The sequence below is a fragment of the Eretmochelys imbricata genome, chromosome 5 (assembly GCF_965152235.1).
Source record: "Eretmochelys imbricata isolate rEreImb1 chromosome 5, rEreImb1.hap1, whole genome shotgun sequence".
NCBI classification, from domain to species: domain Eukaryota; kingdom Metazoa; phylum Chordata; order Testudines; family Cheloniidae; genus Eretmochelys; species Eretmochelys imbricata.
Window position 1 is genome coordinate 179800 of NC_135576.1, and position 17888 is coordinate 197687.

The 17888-nt window shown below is 43.9% G+C and overlaps 1 protein-coding gene across 1 annotated transcript in view; it reads left to right on the plus strand.

Moving 5' to 3' along the window:
- The window catches only part of LOC144264756 (myosin-IIIb-like), a 140142-nt gene that overhangs the window by 84619 nt on the left and 37635 nt on the right, over nucleotides 1-17888 (plus strand). The window contains exons 19-20 of the mRNA XM_077816554.1: nucleotides 4703-4788; nucleotides 5070-5117. Of these exons, the coding sequence (XP_077672680.1) occupies nucleotides 4703-4788; nucleotides 5070-5117 (134 nt within the window). The remainder of the gene's footprint in view (nucleotides 1-4702; nucleotides 4789-5069; nucleotides 5118-17888) is intronic.

The window sequence follows — 17888 nt, forward strand, 5'->3', positions numbered from 1 at the left end:
GGTGCCCCAGAGGGAATGAACAGAACATGTAATCACCAAGTGATCCAACCCTGTCGCCCATTACAAATCTGGAATAAATTTTCCCTGCCACATCTATCAGACTACTAGGTCTGTAAGAAGCAGGATTCTTTCTATTCCCTTTTAAAAAATAAAATAGGAACTACAGTACTGGACTTCCAGTTAGACGGAATCAATCAAGTATGATTAACAACTGTATATAATTTAGCCAAGACCACCAATTAAGATTCTCCTGAAAAATTTCAGCAGGGAGAAAAATCTTCCCCTGAAGCTTTTTTCTGTTGTTGGACTAAAATAAATTACTATACTTCACTGTCCGTTACTGGAGACCAGAGTGGTAAATCAGACCAAGGATTCCTCATTGCATCAACTATAGTAAAATTAGATTTAAAAAAGCTGGTTTGGGTGAATCATTAAAGACCTGGCCAAAATATACTATCCAGGTGTCATCATTAATATAGGGTTCCTCAACTGAAGTGTCTCTACCAGTGCCTGAGGCTACCATCTCATAAAACATGGAAGAATTTTTAGCTCTAGCTCAGGGATCAGCAACCTTTGGCATGCGGCCCGTCAGGGAAATCTGCTGGCGGGCCAGAATGGTTTGTTTGCCTGCACCGTCTGCAGGTTCAGCCGATCGCAGCTCCCACTGGCCGCTGTTCGCCATTCCAAGCCAATGGGGGCTGCGGGAAGCAGCACGGGCAAGGGCCATATCAATTTGCTCATCCAGACATGCCAACAATGACTCAGAATAAAATGGGGAGTTTATAGGGGGAAAATAACATTTAATACTAAAATTTGGTGATCAAGAAAAAAAATTGAATACAGCCTGAATGCCCTAACACTTTAAGAACATAAGAATGGCCATACTGCGTCAGACCAAAGGTCCATCCAGCCCAGTATCCTGTCTGCTGACAGTGGCCAATGCCAGGTGCCCCAGAGGTAGTGAACCTAACAGGTAACGATCAAGTGATCTCTCTCCTGCCATCCATCTCCACCCTCTGACAAACAGAGGCTAGGGACGCCATTCCTTACCCATCCTGGCTAATAGCCATTAATGGACTTAACCTCCATGAACTTATCTAGTTCTCTTTTAAACCCTGTTATAGTCCTAGCCTTCACAACCTCCTCAGGCAAGGAGTTCCCCAGGTTGACTGTGCGCTGTGTGAAGAAGAACTTCCTTTTATTTGTTTTAAACCTGCTGCCCATTAATTTAATTTGGTGGCCCCTAGTTCTTATGGGAACAAGTAAATAACTTTTCTTTATTCACTTTCTCCGCACCACTCATGATTTTATAGACCTCTATCATGTCCACCCCTTAGTCTCCTCTTTTCCAAGCTGAAAAGTCCTAGTCTCTTTAATCTCTCCTCATATGGGACCCGTTCCAAACCCCTAATCATTTTAGTTGCCCTTCTCTGAATCTTTCCTAATGCCAGTATGTCTTTTTTGAGATGAGGAGACCACATATGTATGCAGTTATTCAAGATGTGAGTGCACCATGGATTTATATAAGGGCAATAAGATATTCTCCGTTTTATTCTCTATCCCTTTTTTAATGATTCCTAACATCCTGTTTGCTTTTTTGACTGCCGCTGCACACTGCATGGATGTCTTCAAAGAACTATCCACGATAACTCCAAGATCTCTTTCCTGATTAGTTGTAGCTAAATTATCCCCCATCATATTGTATGTATAGTTGGGGTTATTATTTCCAATGTGCATTACTTTACATTTATCCACTGTGACAAAGTTCCTCCTCTGCCTTGGTGGGTCCTGCGCTTATTGGCGGATTTCCTCGCCTCAGAGGTTCACGGCAGCCCTCAGTTTGGCCACTTTCGTGGCTCAAACCTGCCCTTCACTCAGTTAGCCTCATCACTGGCCAGCATGGGGAAAAGAAGAAGAACAATCCTTGCAGTCTCTGCTGATCCACCTAGTGGATCAGGGAACAGGCCAGAGACCTTCCCCTCTGGTGGAACTCACAGTCCAGTTCAACTCCTACGGTATCAAGTAGGGAGGTATGGGGGGAACCCGGGCCCCCCCTCTACTCTGGGTTCCAGCCCAGGGTCCTGTGGATTGCAGCTGTCGACAGTGACTCCTGTAACAGCTGCGTGACAGCTACAACTCCCTGGGCTGCTTCCCCATGGTCTCGTCCCAACACCTTCTTTATTCTCACCACAAGCCCTTCCTCCTGAAGTCTGATAATGCTTGTACTTCTCAGTCTTCCAGTAGTATGCCTTCTCACTCTCAGCTTCTTGAGCCTCTTGCTCCCAGCTCCTCGCACGCACATCACAAACTGAAGTGAGCTCCTTTTTAAACCCAGGTACCCTGATTAGCCTGCCTTAATTGATTCTAGCAGCTTCTTGATTGGCTGCAGGTGTTCTAATCAGCCTGTCTACCTTAATTGTTTCCAGAAAGTTCCTGATTGTTCTGGAACCGTCCCTGTTACCTTACCCAGGGAAAAGGGACCTACTTAACCTGGGGCTAATATATCTGCCTTCTATCACTCTCCTGTAGCCATCCGGCCTGACCCTGTCACACCACATTAAATTTCATTTGCCATTTTGTTGCCCAATCACTTAGTTTTGTGAGATCTTTTTGAAGTTCTTCACAGTCTGCTTTGGTCTTAACTATCTTGAGCAGTTTAGTATCGTCTGCAAACTTTGCCACCTCACTGTTTACCCCTTTCTCCAGATCATTTATGAATAAGTTGAATAGGATTGTCCTGTGACTGACCCTTGGGAACACCACTAGTTACTCCTCTCCATTCTGAAAATTTACCATTTATTCCTACCCTTTGTTCCCTGTCTTTTAACCAGTTCTCAATCCATGAAAGGATCTTCCCTCTTATCCCATGACAACTTAATTTACATAAGAGCCTTTGGTGAGTTTAGTAAGGCTTTTGACATCATCCCATGTAATATTCTTCTAAAAAAACCTAGGGAAATGGGTCTAGATAAAACTACTGTAAGGTGGGTTCACAAGTGGTTGAAAGACTACACTCAGAATGGTTATCAATAGTTCAATCAAACTGGGAGGATGTCTCAAGTGGGGTTCCATGGGAGTCAGTCCTGGGTCTGGTACTAGTCAATATTTTCATTAATGACTTGGATAATAGGAGAGTAAGCTTCTAAAATTTGTGGATGACACCAAGCTGGGAGGGGTTGCAAGAACTTTCAAGGACAGGATTAGAATTCCAAGTGACTTTGACAACCTGGAGAATAAGCCTGAAAGAAACACGATGAAATTCAATAAAGACAAGTGCAAAGTACTATATATCATGTTTACTGCTTACCCCTGTATCCACTAGGCTGGTAACCCTGCCAAAGAAGGAAATTAGGTTGGTTTGGCATGATATGTGTTTGAAAAATCCATTCTGGTTATTCCTTATAACACCTTTTTATAACTCAACGTCCTGACAAATTGTTTAATACTTTTTTTCAGTATCTTTCCAGGTATTGAAGTTAGGCCAACTGGTCTGTAATTCCTTGGGTCCTCTCTGTTTCCATTTTTAAAGATAGGTGCTATGTTTGCCCTTCTCTGGACCTCAGCCATTCTCCAGGAGTTCCTGAAGATAATTTCTCATGTTCCAAGATTACTTCTGCTAGTTCCTTAAGTACCTTAGGATGAATTTCATCAGGCCTTGCTGACCTCATTACCTTTGACTTGTCTAAATATTCTTTAGCCTCTTCTTTCCCTGTTTTGGCTTGCAATCCTTCCCCTTATTGTTAATATTAATTGTGTGGAGCGTCTGGTCACCGTTAACCTGTTTAGTGAAGACTGAAGCAATATAGGGATTGAACGCATCAGTCTTCTTGATGTCCTATTTTTATTAGCTCTCCTTCCTGGGTAAGTAGAGGACCTACACTTTCCTTCATCTTTCTCTTGTTCCTAATGTATTTAAAGAACCTCTTCTTATTGCATTTGATGTCCTTTGCTAGGTATAACTCATTTGGTGATTTAGCCTTTCTGATTTTTTCCTATATGCTTACGCTATTATTTTGTTCTCCTCCTTAGCAGTTCATCCATGACTCTGCTTTTTGTAGGATGCTTTTTTTATTTTTAGGTCATTCATTCAAGGTCTCCTGATGGAGCCATCTTGGTTTCTTCCTATTCTTCCTATTTTTCACATTGGGATAGTTTGCAGTTGTGTCTTTAATATTGTCTCCTTGAGAAAATGCCAGCTCTCCTGATCTCCTATATCCCTTAGATTTTCTTCCCATGGACCTTACCCTACCACTTTTCTGAATTTGTTGATGTCTGCTTTTTTGAAGTCTATTGTCCTTATTCAGCTGCTCTCACTTCTTCCTTTCTTTCAAATCATGAAATCTATGATTTCATGTTCACTTTCCCCCAGTTGCGTTCCACCTTCAAATTCACAGTCAGTTCCTCCCTGCTGGTCAAAATGAAGTATAAAAAGGCTGACCCACCTGGTTATTTTCTCCACTTTCTGAAACAAATTTGTCCCAAATACATTCCAAGAACTTATTGGAAATGTTGTTTTGCTGTATGACTTTTCCAACAGATGTCTCTAGATCAACCAGAAGTTATTGGTCTGGTTACAGGAATATCTGCATGAACTTCTTTGACCTATGCTGTGCCGGACGCCAGACTTAGATGATCATAATCGTCCCTTCTGGCCGTAAAATCTGTTAACCTCTTTTTGAACCTTATTGTGCTCTCACCTCAGCTCAGGTACAATGGATTGCTGGAAACCATCCGGATTCGGCGAAACGGCTTTTCCTGGAGACCCTGTTTTGAGGAATTTGCAGAAAGGTTTGTTAAAATCATGAAATGTTGTTTGATGAAGATCGGTAGGGAAGTGATTCCAATAATGGGGTGAGGGAAATGCCATTCTGATCAACAGTGAGTGAAACGACCTGATTAAAAAGTGTGAAAAGGACCTAAGACTGTGGGTATGGTATGTGTGGTGCAGGAGGAGGAAGTGGACGGGTACTGATTTGCAGTCATCCTTGCTGTAATAGGGACACTGGATCAGCTCAGGGCATCAGAGATTTATCTCTCCCTTGTTGTTAAATTTGGTTTGTTTCTGACAGATACCGAATTCTCCTAATTAAACCAGATGTCCCACTCACACAGGAAAGGTAAGAACCTTCCTCTCTGCTCCCTGTAGTCATGAGTAAAGCACAACACAGGAAATTTCTGAAGAGCAAAATTTGCTAAATCAACTTGATTGCTGTTGTGAAGGAATTGCAAACTGAATAGGTGAAGGGAGTAGCGTGGGAAGGGATCTTGCAATGAAGGGACTATAAGTACCTAGACATAGTGATTTGGAGTTTGGTAAAAGCATTTGATACAGTTATGTATGGAACCTTTCTCCCTCAAATAATTCACATTGGCTTGGATAGGAACTCTGTCACATAGAGGAGAAAGAAAAAGGAGTACTTGTGGCACCTTAGAGACTAACCAATTTATTTGAGCATAAGCTTTCGTGAGCTACAGCTCACTTCATCGGATGCATACTGTGGAGAGTGAGTTTGTGTGGGGGGGGGGGGCGGAGGGTGAGAAAACCTGGATTTGTGCTGGAAATGGCCCAACTTGATTATCATACACATTGTAAGGAGAATGATCACTTTAGGTAAGCTATTACCAGCAGGAGAGTGGGGTGGGAGGAGGTATTGTTTCATGGTCTCTGTGTATATAATGTCTTCTGCAGTTTCCACAGTATGCATCCAATGAAGTGAGCTGTAGCTCACGAAAGCTTATGCTCAAATAAATTGGTTAGTCTCTAAGGTGCCACAAGTACTCTTTTTTTCCTTTTGCGAATACAGACTAACACGGCTGTTACTCTGAAACATAGAGGAGAGACACCCGGCTGAAGGAGGAAACTGATAATGGGGCAGTGTCCAGCTCTGGTCGGTCTCCCTCCCTCCCCCCCCCCCCCCCAGTTCTTTATTGATGATCTGGTTTGTGGGTATGTGTGCTGCCTTCTTGCTCCCTACTCTCTATACTCAGTGGTCCAGTTCCTGTGTTTGTGCATGTATAACATTGGGTGTGTGCATCTACTCAGTGTCTGCTGCTAGTTATCTGCCATTCAGACTGTTATGTTTTGTTCAGACTTAACTGGTTCATGGCTATTACATGTTTTGTTTGACAACTTACCTGCGAGTCTTCCTTCATTTTTATTTTTTTTATTTTTTGCTGTTTTGGGATTGTCATTCTGGGGTGCATCTATGCATAATATTATGGCAATGAGTGCTTCTATTGTGTAACCCATGCTGCCTGTACATCCTTCTGTTGTTGAATGGTGATACTTTATTCAGAATTTCTGGAACTGTGTGCAGATCATGCAACTCTCCCATGCTGCTAGATTACCCCAGATGCAGAACTGCTTAGGCTGTTATCGCATTGATATTTATGATGGACTCCTGGAGCCCAAGTCCTCTTTTGATGCAGCTGTGCAGCATCTCAGTGAGTATTTTGACACTGGAGATTCTGTTCTGTTAAAGAGGAAAACAATTTTTTGAAGCTCATCAGCAGCCTAATGAAACCATATGTGAATTTATTTATGGTGGTTGACCCAGGACTGTGATTTTTGGGGATGTTATGATGATCATGCTCTTGGATATTTTTGTGGTTGGCATAGCCAATGACCACCTTGGTGAAAGGTTACTGGTGCAAGATGCTAGAACCCTAACTTTTGATTCTGCAGTTACCAAGAGCAAGGCATATGAGGACTCAGGCTGAAAGAGGTTCTGTGTCTCAGACTGCTGCTACCTTTGTGTCTGTGCTTAAACTATTAGCTGCTCATTGTACTTCCATCACCCAGAGTCAAATGACACTACATACTCCTGCTCCACAGCCTCAGCAGTGAAAATTGCCTGTGTGGTAGTACAGATCACTTGGCCAATTTTTTTGCCTGCTTGGCTAGAACTGCTGAGTGCTGGGCCTGCAGAGAGAAAGGACATTTTAAGTTAGTGTGCCATTGTACACTGGTTCATGACAAGTGCAGGACAAGTGCAGAGTCCTAAACTTAGGAAAGAAGAATTCCATGCACCGCTACAGGCCTGGGACCAACTGGCTAAGCAGCAGTTCTGCAGAAAAGGACCTGAGGATTACAGTGGATGAGAAGCTGGATATGAGTCAGCAGGGTGCCCTCGTTGCCAAGAAGGCCAATGGCATTTTGGGCTGTATTAGTAGAAGCATTGCCAACAGATCGAGGGAAGTGATTATTCCCCTCTATTCGGTACTGGTGAGGCCACATCTGAAGTATTGCATCCAGTTTTGTTCCTCCCACTACAGAAAGGATGTGGAGAAATTGGAGAGAGTCCAGCGGAGGGCTACGAAAATGATTTGGGGGCTGGGGCACATGACTTACAAGGAGAGGCTGAGGGAACTCGTGTTGTTTAGTCTGCCGAAGAGAAGAATGAGGGGGGATTTGATAGCAGCCTTCAACTACCTGAAAGGAGGTTCCAAAGAGGATGGAGCTAGGCTGTTCTCAGTGGTGGCAGATGACAGAACAAGAAGTAAAGGTCTCAAGTTGCAGTGGGGGAGGTCTAGGTTGGATGTTAGGAAACACTATTTCACTAGGAGGGTGGTGAAGCACTGGAATGGGTTACCTAGGGAGGTGGTGGAATCTCCATCCTTAGGGGTTTTTAAGGCCTGGCTTGACAAAGCCTTGGCTGGGATGATTTAGTTGGTGTTGGTCCTGCTTTGAGCAGGGGATTGGACTAGATGACCTCCTGAGGTCTCTTCCAACCCTAATATTCTATGACAAGAAGAGGCCTGAAGTGCATATTGTCTAGGGAAGTCATGGAAGCTCTTTCACTGGAGGTTTTCAAAACAAGGCTGGGTAGCCAACTATCTTGGATGGCTTAAGCACAACAGATCCTGCATCTTGGCACGGGGTTAGACAAGATGGTCCTTTCTGACCCTGTGGTTCTATGATTCTGTATTGGGAACGTGAAGCCACATGAGACCACCTTGTTGCCTTGAATACAATACAGGGACTCCAATGTTGCCTTTAATACAATCTTCTCATGTGGAAAGGCACTGGAACTGATCTCTCATATCATAGAAATTAATGGTACACTGCTGAGGTGCCTGGTGGATACAGGTGCTGCAGTTAACATTCTCCCTTTTGGGTCAGTTCATAATCTGGACATTTGCCCAACCACAGTGGTTATAAAAGCCTGGAATTTGTATTTGCAGACAGTGGGTGAAACTGTGTGTTCTGTGCTCTACAAAGGCATAGCCTTGACTGCAAAGTTTTATCTTGTTAAAGACGATGCTGTGAATGTTGTTCCATTATTGTCCTACGATTTGTGCTTACAATTTGGTATCATGCATGAGCTCTCACAGGATATCTCAGGTGTGGTTATGTCAGCTAGATTAGAAGGGGATACCCAATGTATCCTTCAGAGACACCATGATTTGTTTAACAATGACAGTGTTCCATCCATGGGCTATGCATACTCTTTGCTGTTGGATTTGAACACCAAGCCCTTTGCACCCCGTGCATGAGATGTACCTCCTATACTTGTCAAGATCTGAGCAGAACTGCAATGTATGAAAACTGATTATATCATTTGGGAGGTGAAAGGGCCCATGGATTGAAGCTTATCCACAGTGATAGTATACCAGAAGAATGGTGATATTCAATTTCACAGACTTTAGGGCTCTTAATAAATATGAGAAACGTGAGCAGTTTCAGTTGCCAATCTTCAAAGAGGTGACCTGTTGGGTCAGTGGATCCCAGATTTTCTCTGTGTTGGATTACTGATCCGGTTATTGGAAAATGCCTGTGTCTGGAAGTTTGCTTTCAGCATGCCATTAGGGAGGTACTGCTATCAATGACTCCCTTTTGGTTTAGTCTCTGCTCCTTGAAGTATTTGAGAGTGGTCTCTCAGCTCTTTGGTAATATCCAGCGTGCATGGTGCTATTTGGAAGACATTCTTGTCTTTGATAAGACCCTTCCTGAGCATAATGCTTATCTGGACCAGGTGCTAACCCGACTCCAACAAGCTGGCATAAAGTTGAATGTGGCCAGCTGCAGTTTTGTGAAAGATACTGTAGAGTTTCTGTGGCATTCTCTGTCAGCTGATGGTGTGAAACTGACATCTGAATGGCTACAAGCTGTAGCTTCGCTACCGAAACATACAGATTGTAGCGGTTTACGTTCATTCCTTGGCCTAGTAAAAGAAGTAGGTGGCCGTGTTCTGCCCAATTTTAGTACCCTTGCCAAGCTGCTGAGAGATCTAATCAAGGGACGGTTAGTTTGGACTAAAGAGACAAAACAGATCTCTTTCTCATTTTGATCCAAGGAAGCCCATAGTGATTCAAATTGATGTATGCAATCAGGGTCTGGGCACAGTTCTGTTCTAGGTGGGATGGCCAGTTATATACTAATCCCGTACTCTCACCATGACAGAAGCAAAGTATTCCCAGATTGAGCTAGAGTTCTTGGTGATGGTTTTTGCTATTGTACGCTTCAAAGTCTATTTACTGGGAAAACATTTTACTTTAGAAACTGATTTGCCTATTTTGGGCCTCTGTCATAAGGCTGTTGATATGCTGAACATGAGGCTGCAGCAGTGGGTTATCGGTTGCAGCAATATGACTGGTTTTCGTTTGGTACAAAGATCTAATTTACTTACTGATACTCTTTCAAGAAATTCTGATGGGTTGGCACCCTCGTGTGCAGAAATGGCAAGGTACGTGTTATGCTTTTTACTGAACAGCTTGCCAGTTGACTTAAGGCAGACTGCTGCTCTTCAAGATGCTGAACTGTGCAAGGTGATACATGCTGTACAAACGGGTTGGATAGATCCAGTTCTTAAGAGAATTTTGTCTATATTCTACAAAATTTTGTTCTGAGCTCACAGTGAAAACATGTGCTACTCAACATATCTTATGCAGAGGAGCACGGATGATCATCCCAGCCTCATTCGACATGCAGTCCTGGATGTGACTCATGAAGGACATTTGGGAGTTATGAAGACGAAGGTGATTCTGTGTAGTTATGCTTGGTGGCTAGGGCTACACTCAGACATTGAGCATCATGCGAAGGCATATTCAGCCTTCACAGTGCATAGAACTTACTGCTCCTCCAGCCCCTTTGATAATCGTAGACATAGATAGACCATGGCAGAGAATTGCAGTGGATATTCCTGGCCCCTTGATTGCAGTGCATGGCTACGTGCTATTGAGTGTTATAGGCTGTTACTCACATTACTTCTTTGCATTCATAATTTCACAAGGCTCCTCAAAGAAACTCATCTCTTGCTTAACCACTTTGTGATGTTTGGCCTACCAGAGAGCCTTCTTTCAGAAAATGGGACTGTGGCGGGTTCCCCTGGAGTGTACCTGGAACTGGGCTACCACTGAGCCTCCCTGACCCACCAGCCTGGGCTCCCTTTACACTGTATTGCTGTGACCAGCCTGCCAAGGCCTCTCCCAGGCTCCAGCACACATACAGGTAGGGACACACCCGGCTGCAGAACATACAAATGCTCTGCATGGGGAGGCTACAGCTAAAGAACAGCCCAGCTACTCAATTACACTCCAGAGTGGGGAGTGCAAGCCCAAAATTATACCATCTTGCACTGTACAGAGATCTGTACAGTATACGCTCATGAAATTTGCCTCCTCCCTCAGTGTGGAGAAAGATATGCAACAGCCTTCTGCCCAAGTTATGATTCCCACACACTGGTTTTAGACAAAGCAAAAATAAGTTTATTAACTGCAAAAGATAAATTTTAAGTGATTATAAGGGATAGCAAACAGATCAACGCAGATTACCTAGTAAATAAACAAAATCCTAAACTGAGCTTAACGTACTAGATAGGTAGGATATGATTTAGCAAATTCTCACACTCGATGATTCAAGCAGGCTGCAGAGATTCTTAAGGGGCCACCCACACTTGCTTACAGCTTAAAAACCCCAGGTGTTCCTTTCACAGGCTAAAACTCCCCTTTAGCCTGGGTCCAGCACTTCCCCACAGTTCAGTCCTTGTTCCTCAGGTGTTTTTCAGGAGTCGCCTTTGGGTGGGGAGTCAGTGAAGAACATGATTTTGGCAATTAATTGATCTTTAAATATTCATGGTAAATAGGCCCAATGGCCTGTGATGGGATGTTAGATGGGATGGGATCTGAGTTACCCAGGAAAGAGTTTTCTGTAGTATCTGGCTGGTGAATCTTGCCCAGGGTTTAGCTGATCACCATATTTGGGGTCGGGAAGGAATTTTCCTCCAGGGCAGATTGGAAGAGGCCCTGGAGGTTTTTCGCCTTCCTCTGTAGCATGGGACATGGGTCACTTGCTGGAGGATTCTCTGCTCCTTGAAGTCTTTAAACCACGATTTGAGGACTTCAATAGCTCAGACATAGGTGAGAGGTTTTTCGCAGGAGTGGGTGGGTGAGATTCTGTGGCCTGCGTTGTGCAGGAGCTCAGACTAGATGATCATAATGGTCCCTTCTGACCTTAATATCTATGAATCTGTGAAGAGCCACGATGATGTTACTCACCTGCCTTAACTAGCTTTTGCATATGGCAGGAACCCTTTGTCTCCAAGCTTCGTTCCCATGCCAATCAGTGGAAAAACACTGGTATTCCAAGATGGAGTCCAGTACCAGGTGACCTGGTCACATGACCGTGTAGGGTCCTAGCAGCCACGAATCTGCCTTTGTCTTCACGAACAAGGTCAGCTCCCAGACTACTGCACTGGGCAGCACAGCATGGGGAGGAGGTGACCAGCCCTCTGTGGAGAAAGAAGTGGTTCGGTACTATTTAGAAAAGCTGGACGAGCACAAGTCCATGGGGCTGGATGCGCTGCATCCGAGAGTGCTAAAGGAATTGGCAGATGTGATTGCAGAGCTATTGGCCATTATCTTTGAAAACTCATGGAGATTGGGGGAGGTCCCGGACGACTGGAAAAAGGCTCATGTAGTGCCCATCTTTTAAAAAGGGAAGGAGGAGGATTCGGGAACTACAGGCCAGTCAGCCTCACCTCAGTCCCTGGAAAAATCATGGAGCAGGTCCTCAAGGAATCAATTCTGAAGCACTTAGAGGAGAGGAAAGTAATCAGGAACAGTCAGCATGGATTCACCAAGGGCAAGTCATGCCTGACTAATCTAATTGCCTTCTATGACGAGATAACTCGTTCTGTGGATGAGGGGAAAGCAGTGGACGTGTTATTCCTTGACTAACAAAGCTTTTGACATGGTCTCCCACAGTATTCTTGCCAGCAGGTTAAAGAAGTATGGGCTGGATGAATGGACTATAAGGTGGATAGTAAGCTGGCTAGATCGTCGGGCTCAACGGGTAGTGATCAATGGCTCCATGTCTAGTTGGCAGCCGGTATCAAGCGGAGTGCCCCAAAGGTCGGTCCTGGGGCCGGTTTTGTTCAATATCTTCATAAATGACCTGGAGGATGGCGTGGATTGCACCCTCTGCAAGTCTGCAGATGACATTAAACTGGGAGGAGAGGTAGATATGCTGGAGAGTAGGGATAGGATACAGAGGGACCTAGACAAATTTAAGCATTAGGCCAAAAGAAATCTGATGAGGTTCAACAAGGACAAATGCAGAGTCCTGCACTTAGGACGGAAGAATCCCATGCACCGCTACAGACTAGGGACCGAATGGCTAGGCAGCAGTTCTGCAGAAAAGGACCTAGGGGTTACAGTGCATGAGAAGCTGGATATGAGTCAACAGTGTGCCCTTGTTGCCAAGAAGGCCAATGGCATTTTGGGATGTATAAGTAGGGGCATTGCCAGCAGATCGAGGGACGTGATCGTTCCCCTCTATTCGACATTGGTGAGGCCTCATCTGGAGTACTGTGTCCAGTTTTGGGCCCCGCACTACAAGAAGGATGTGGAAAAATTGGAAAGCGTCCAGCGGAGGGCAACAAAAATGATTAGCAAAAAGAAAAGGAGTACTTGTGGCACCTTAGAGACTAACCAATTTATTTGAGCATGAGCTTTCGTGAGCTACAGCTCACTTCATCAGATGCATACCGTGGAAACTGCAGCAGACTTTATATATACACAGAGACCCTCCAACGCATTATTAAGGATCTACAACCTATCCTAAAGGATGACCCAACACACTCACAAATCTTGGGAGACAGGCCAGTCCTTGCCTACAGACAGCCCCGCAACCTGAAGCAAATACTCACCAACAACCACATACCACACAACAGAACCACTAACCCAGGAACTTATCCTTGCAACAAAGCCCGTTGCCAATTGTGCCCACATATCTATTCAGGGGACACCATCACAGGGCCTAATAACATCAGCCACACTATCAGAGGCTCGTTCACCTGCACATCCACCAATGTGATTTATGCCATCATGTGCCAGCAATGCCCCTCTGCCATGTACATTGGTCAAACTGGACAGTCTCTACGTAAAAGAATAAATGGACACAAATCAGATGTCAAGAATTATAACATTCATAAACCAGTCGGAGAAAATTTCAATCTCTCTGGTCACGCAATCACAGACATGAAGGTCGCTATCTTAAAACAAAAAAACTTCAAATCCAGACTCCAGCGAGAAACTGCTGAATTGGAATTCATTTGCAAATTGGATACTATTAATTTAGGCTTAAATAGAGACTGGGAGTGGCTAAGTCATTATGCAAGGTAGCCTATTTCCTCTTGTTTTTTCCTACCGCCCCCCCCTCCCCCCAGATGTTCTGGTTTAACTTGGATTTAAACTTGGAGAGTGGTCAGTTTGGATGAGCTATTACCAGCAGGAGAGTGAGTTTGTGTGTGTATGGGGGTGGGTTTTTGGAGGGGGGTGAGGGAGTGAGAGAACCTGGATTTGTGCAGGAAATGGCCTAACTTGATTATCATGCACATTGTGTAAAGAGTTGTCACTTTGGATGGGCTATCACCAGCAGGAGAGTGAATTTGTATGGGGGGGTGGAGGGTGAGAAAACCTGGATTTGTGCTGGAAATGGCCTAACCTGATGATTACTTTAGATAAGCTATTACCAGCAGGACAGTGGGGTGGGAGGAGGTATTGTTTCATATTCTCTGTGTATATATAAAGTCTGCTGCAGTTTCCACGGTATGCATCTGATGAAGTGAGCTGTAGCTCACGAAAGCTCATGCTCAAATAAATTGGTTAGTCTCCAAGGTGCCACAAGTACTCCTTTTCTTTTTGCGAATACAGACTAACACGGCTGTTACTCTGAAAAATGATTAGAGGGCTGGAACGCATGACTTATGAGGAGAGGCTGAGGGAACTGGGATTGTTTAGTCTGCAGAAGAGAAGAATGAGGGGGGATTTGATAGCTGCTTTCAACTCCCTGAAAGGGGGTTCCAAAGAGGATGGATCTAGACTGTTCTCAGTGGTAGCAGATGACAGAACAAGGAGTAATGGTTTCAAGTTGCAGTGGGGGAGGTTTAGATTGGATGTTAGGAAAAACTTTTTCACTAGGAGGGTGGTGAAGCACTGGAATGGGTTACCTAGGGAGGTGGTGGAATCTCCTTCCTTAGAAGTTTTTAAGGTCAGGCTTGAGTAAGCCCTGGCTGGGATGATTTAGATGGGGATTGGTCCTGCTTTGAGCAGGGGGTTGGACTAGATGACCTCCTGAGGTCCCTTCCAACCCTGATATTCTATGATTCTATGAGTCAGAGCCTGTTTACAGCATCCTCTGGAAGGCTCCGGGGTGGGAGATAAGCTTTTCCTAAGGCCTATTGTTCTCCCTAATGGTTCATTAACTTGAATGGGCCCTTCCCAGCCAGCCATCTAGACTGATTGCATTCTGCCTAGTAGGTGTTCCCCATTTGTAAACACATTTGTAATAGTTACATAGACAACGTTCCTAACTTCAGATACAAAAATGATACATGTAGGATACAAAAATGATACAAATAGGATAATCTTATTCAGTAAATCAGAACCTTTCCAGTGATATCTGACATGATCTATCTTGCATAAAATACATTATGGTTATGTCATAATCATATAATTATAATATTACCGTGAAGAATATGGGGTGCAGTGTCACAGGGACTTGTTTTGTATCAAGAGAGTTTTGAAGGCTTTCTGATGAGTATTGGTCCAGTACATTTATAAATCTGCTGAGTACCATCCCCAAGAAAATGGGATAGTGGAGAGACTGCAGGGAACTGGGAAGAAGCCTGTAGCTTGCATACTGGAGGAATACTGAGATACATCCTTCCCTATTACATTGAGTGATGATTTATGATATTCAGAGTACACATCATGAAAGTACTGGAGAAACCCCATTCTATCAGTTCTTCAGCTGACCTATGAGGACCATTTGTCTATGCTAACAGGAAAGATTCATCCCACCCCTTTGCCATCCCCAAAGCTGACTGATGTGAATAGGAAATATGTGAGTTTCAACAGGTGTATCCATTCAAGACTCCATGAGTTCTTTCCTGGACAAACAGTGTATGTTAGACTTGGGTCTGGAAGAGTTTTCAATACTAGTGGTGTGATCTTCTGGGCTGCAGGGTACAGAACATGGTGAGTGCATTTACTACAGATAGAACATGTTCTTAACCGGCAAGATGTTCTGCCTACTGAAAGGGGAACAGAGAGGGAAGAGGACACTCTTTCTGTGTATGATGGGATCATGGGCAGTTGGGAAGTGGCACCACAGTAACAGTATCCACCTCCTGAGCTGAATCAGAGGTATAATTTACAGCTCTGGGATTACCTGGTGCCTCTAGCAAAGTACTACTGAACTTTTGGGGAGAAGAGAAGGAAATTATGATGTGGTGTGTATGTTGCCTTCTTGCTTCCTCTCCCTGTTCTTTTCCTAGTTCCTGCTCCTTGAACTCAGTGATCGGAGGTGTGTGTGTAGTTATTTAGGGTCTGCTGCTACTTATCTCCCTTTCAGACTGTCATGTTTTGTTCAGACAGTTGCTGACTTAACCTTTCATGTTTATTACATTTTGATTGACAACTTGCTTGTGTGTCATGCTTTGGGGTGGGGTTTTGTTTTTTTGTTTTTTGGTGTTTTGGGATTGCCATTTTGGGGTGCTTTTGAATCTCATATCTCGGAAAAGGAGTATGCTTTTATTGATTATAATGTTTATATTAAGTGCCCCAAAGTGTCTTGGATATCTCCCAGGTTAGAGAGAGAATGCAGTCCCTGCCCTAAGAGCTTAAAGTCAAAACAAGCAAAACATACCACGGATGTGGGAGGGGAAGTGGCACCCATCAGGGTCTCTTGATGGGATGTCCTCCCATAATTTTTTTGATGTAAACCAACCCTTTCCGTCTACTCTATCCTTGCTGTCCTAGTGCCTGATCCTGCCTGCTGCCCCTTGGGAAACAGACCCTTCTCCCATCCTGCCTGCCCCACCAGATAAAACAATGGCTCATTGCAAAGGTGTGAAACACTCAGCTAGTCGGAGCGCTCTTATTCAGTTTGGGGCAAGGGGAGACCAGGAAATGAGCACCTCCCTATCATGGAGTCTGGGAGCAAGTGGCTCCTCCACCCCTTGTGTAATCTGTTAATGAAACATACAGATAATACTAAATTGAGAGGAATTGCAAACTCCAGTGAGGATAGAGATGATACAAAGGCTCTAGAGGGAGATGGGCAGGTAATACAGCATGTTTCCACCTAGAAACATGTACATTACTGCATGTGAGAGAGAAGTAACCTGAAAGATAGATGTTTACACAGCAGGCACTGGCTGGGAGAGACTGAGGAGAGGTACATATTCTTTAATGATCTGGAAAAGCGGATGAACAGTGAAGTGGCAAAGTTTGCAGCTGATCCAAAATTACTCAAAGTAGTTAAGTCCAAAGCTGACTGCAATGAGTTACAGAGGAATCGCATAAAAGTTGGTGATTGGACAACAAAGTGGCAGATGAAATTCAACATTGATAAGTGCAAAGTAATCTAGATTGGAAAAAATAATCCCAACTATACTTACACAATGTTGGATTTAAAATTAGCTGTTACCACTGAAGAAAGAGATCTTGGAGTCACTGTGGATAGTTCTCAGAAAACGTCTGCTCTATGTGAAGCAGCAGTGGTCAAAATGATTAACAGTATGTTAGGAACTATTAGGAAAGGGATAGAAAATATCCTAATGCCTCTACATAAATCCATGGTGTGTCCACACCTGTCATATTGTGTCCAGTTCTGGTTGCACCATCTTGAAAATGTTCAGAGAAGGGCAACAAAGATTATCAAGGATATGGAGCAGCTTCCATACAAGGAGAGACTAAAAGATTAGATCTTTCAGCGTAGAAAAGAGACGACTAAGGGGGGTGACGGTAGAGGTCTATAAAGTCATGAATGAGTGGAAAAAATGACTAGAAAAGAGTTATTTACCCTTTAACACAATACAAAAAACAGGGGTCATCAATGAAATTAATAGGGCGCAGGTTTAATACAAACAAGAGGAAGTACTCTTTCACACAGTGCATGGTTAACCTGTGGAACTCATTGTCGTGGAATGTTATGATGACCAAAAGTATAACTGGGTTAAAAAAAAGAACTGGATAAGTTCATGGGGGTTAGGTCCCTGTGATGCTATATTAGACAAGATGATCAGGGGTGCAGCCCCATGCTCAGAGCGACCTCTCACTACTAGAAGCTGGGAGTGGAATGTAGGGGTGGATCACTCCATAAATTACTTGTTCTGTACACTCCCCATGAAGCTTTGGTATGGGTCAGATACTAGGTAAGCTGGACCCTGGTCTGAACCAGTATGGAACCAACTCTTACACCTTGAACGTAAGTTTGCCCTGCAAAATGGCAGCAGGGAGCATCTATGTGACTTTAGTGCCTTATCTGGAGTAATCCATTCAGATACAAATGTATGAAGAGTGTAAATGCCACGGAGGGAGAGAAATTATTTAAGGGGGCTCAAGGAGTGTAACTAGGGGTAGTTAGATGAAACTGAGGGTTT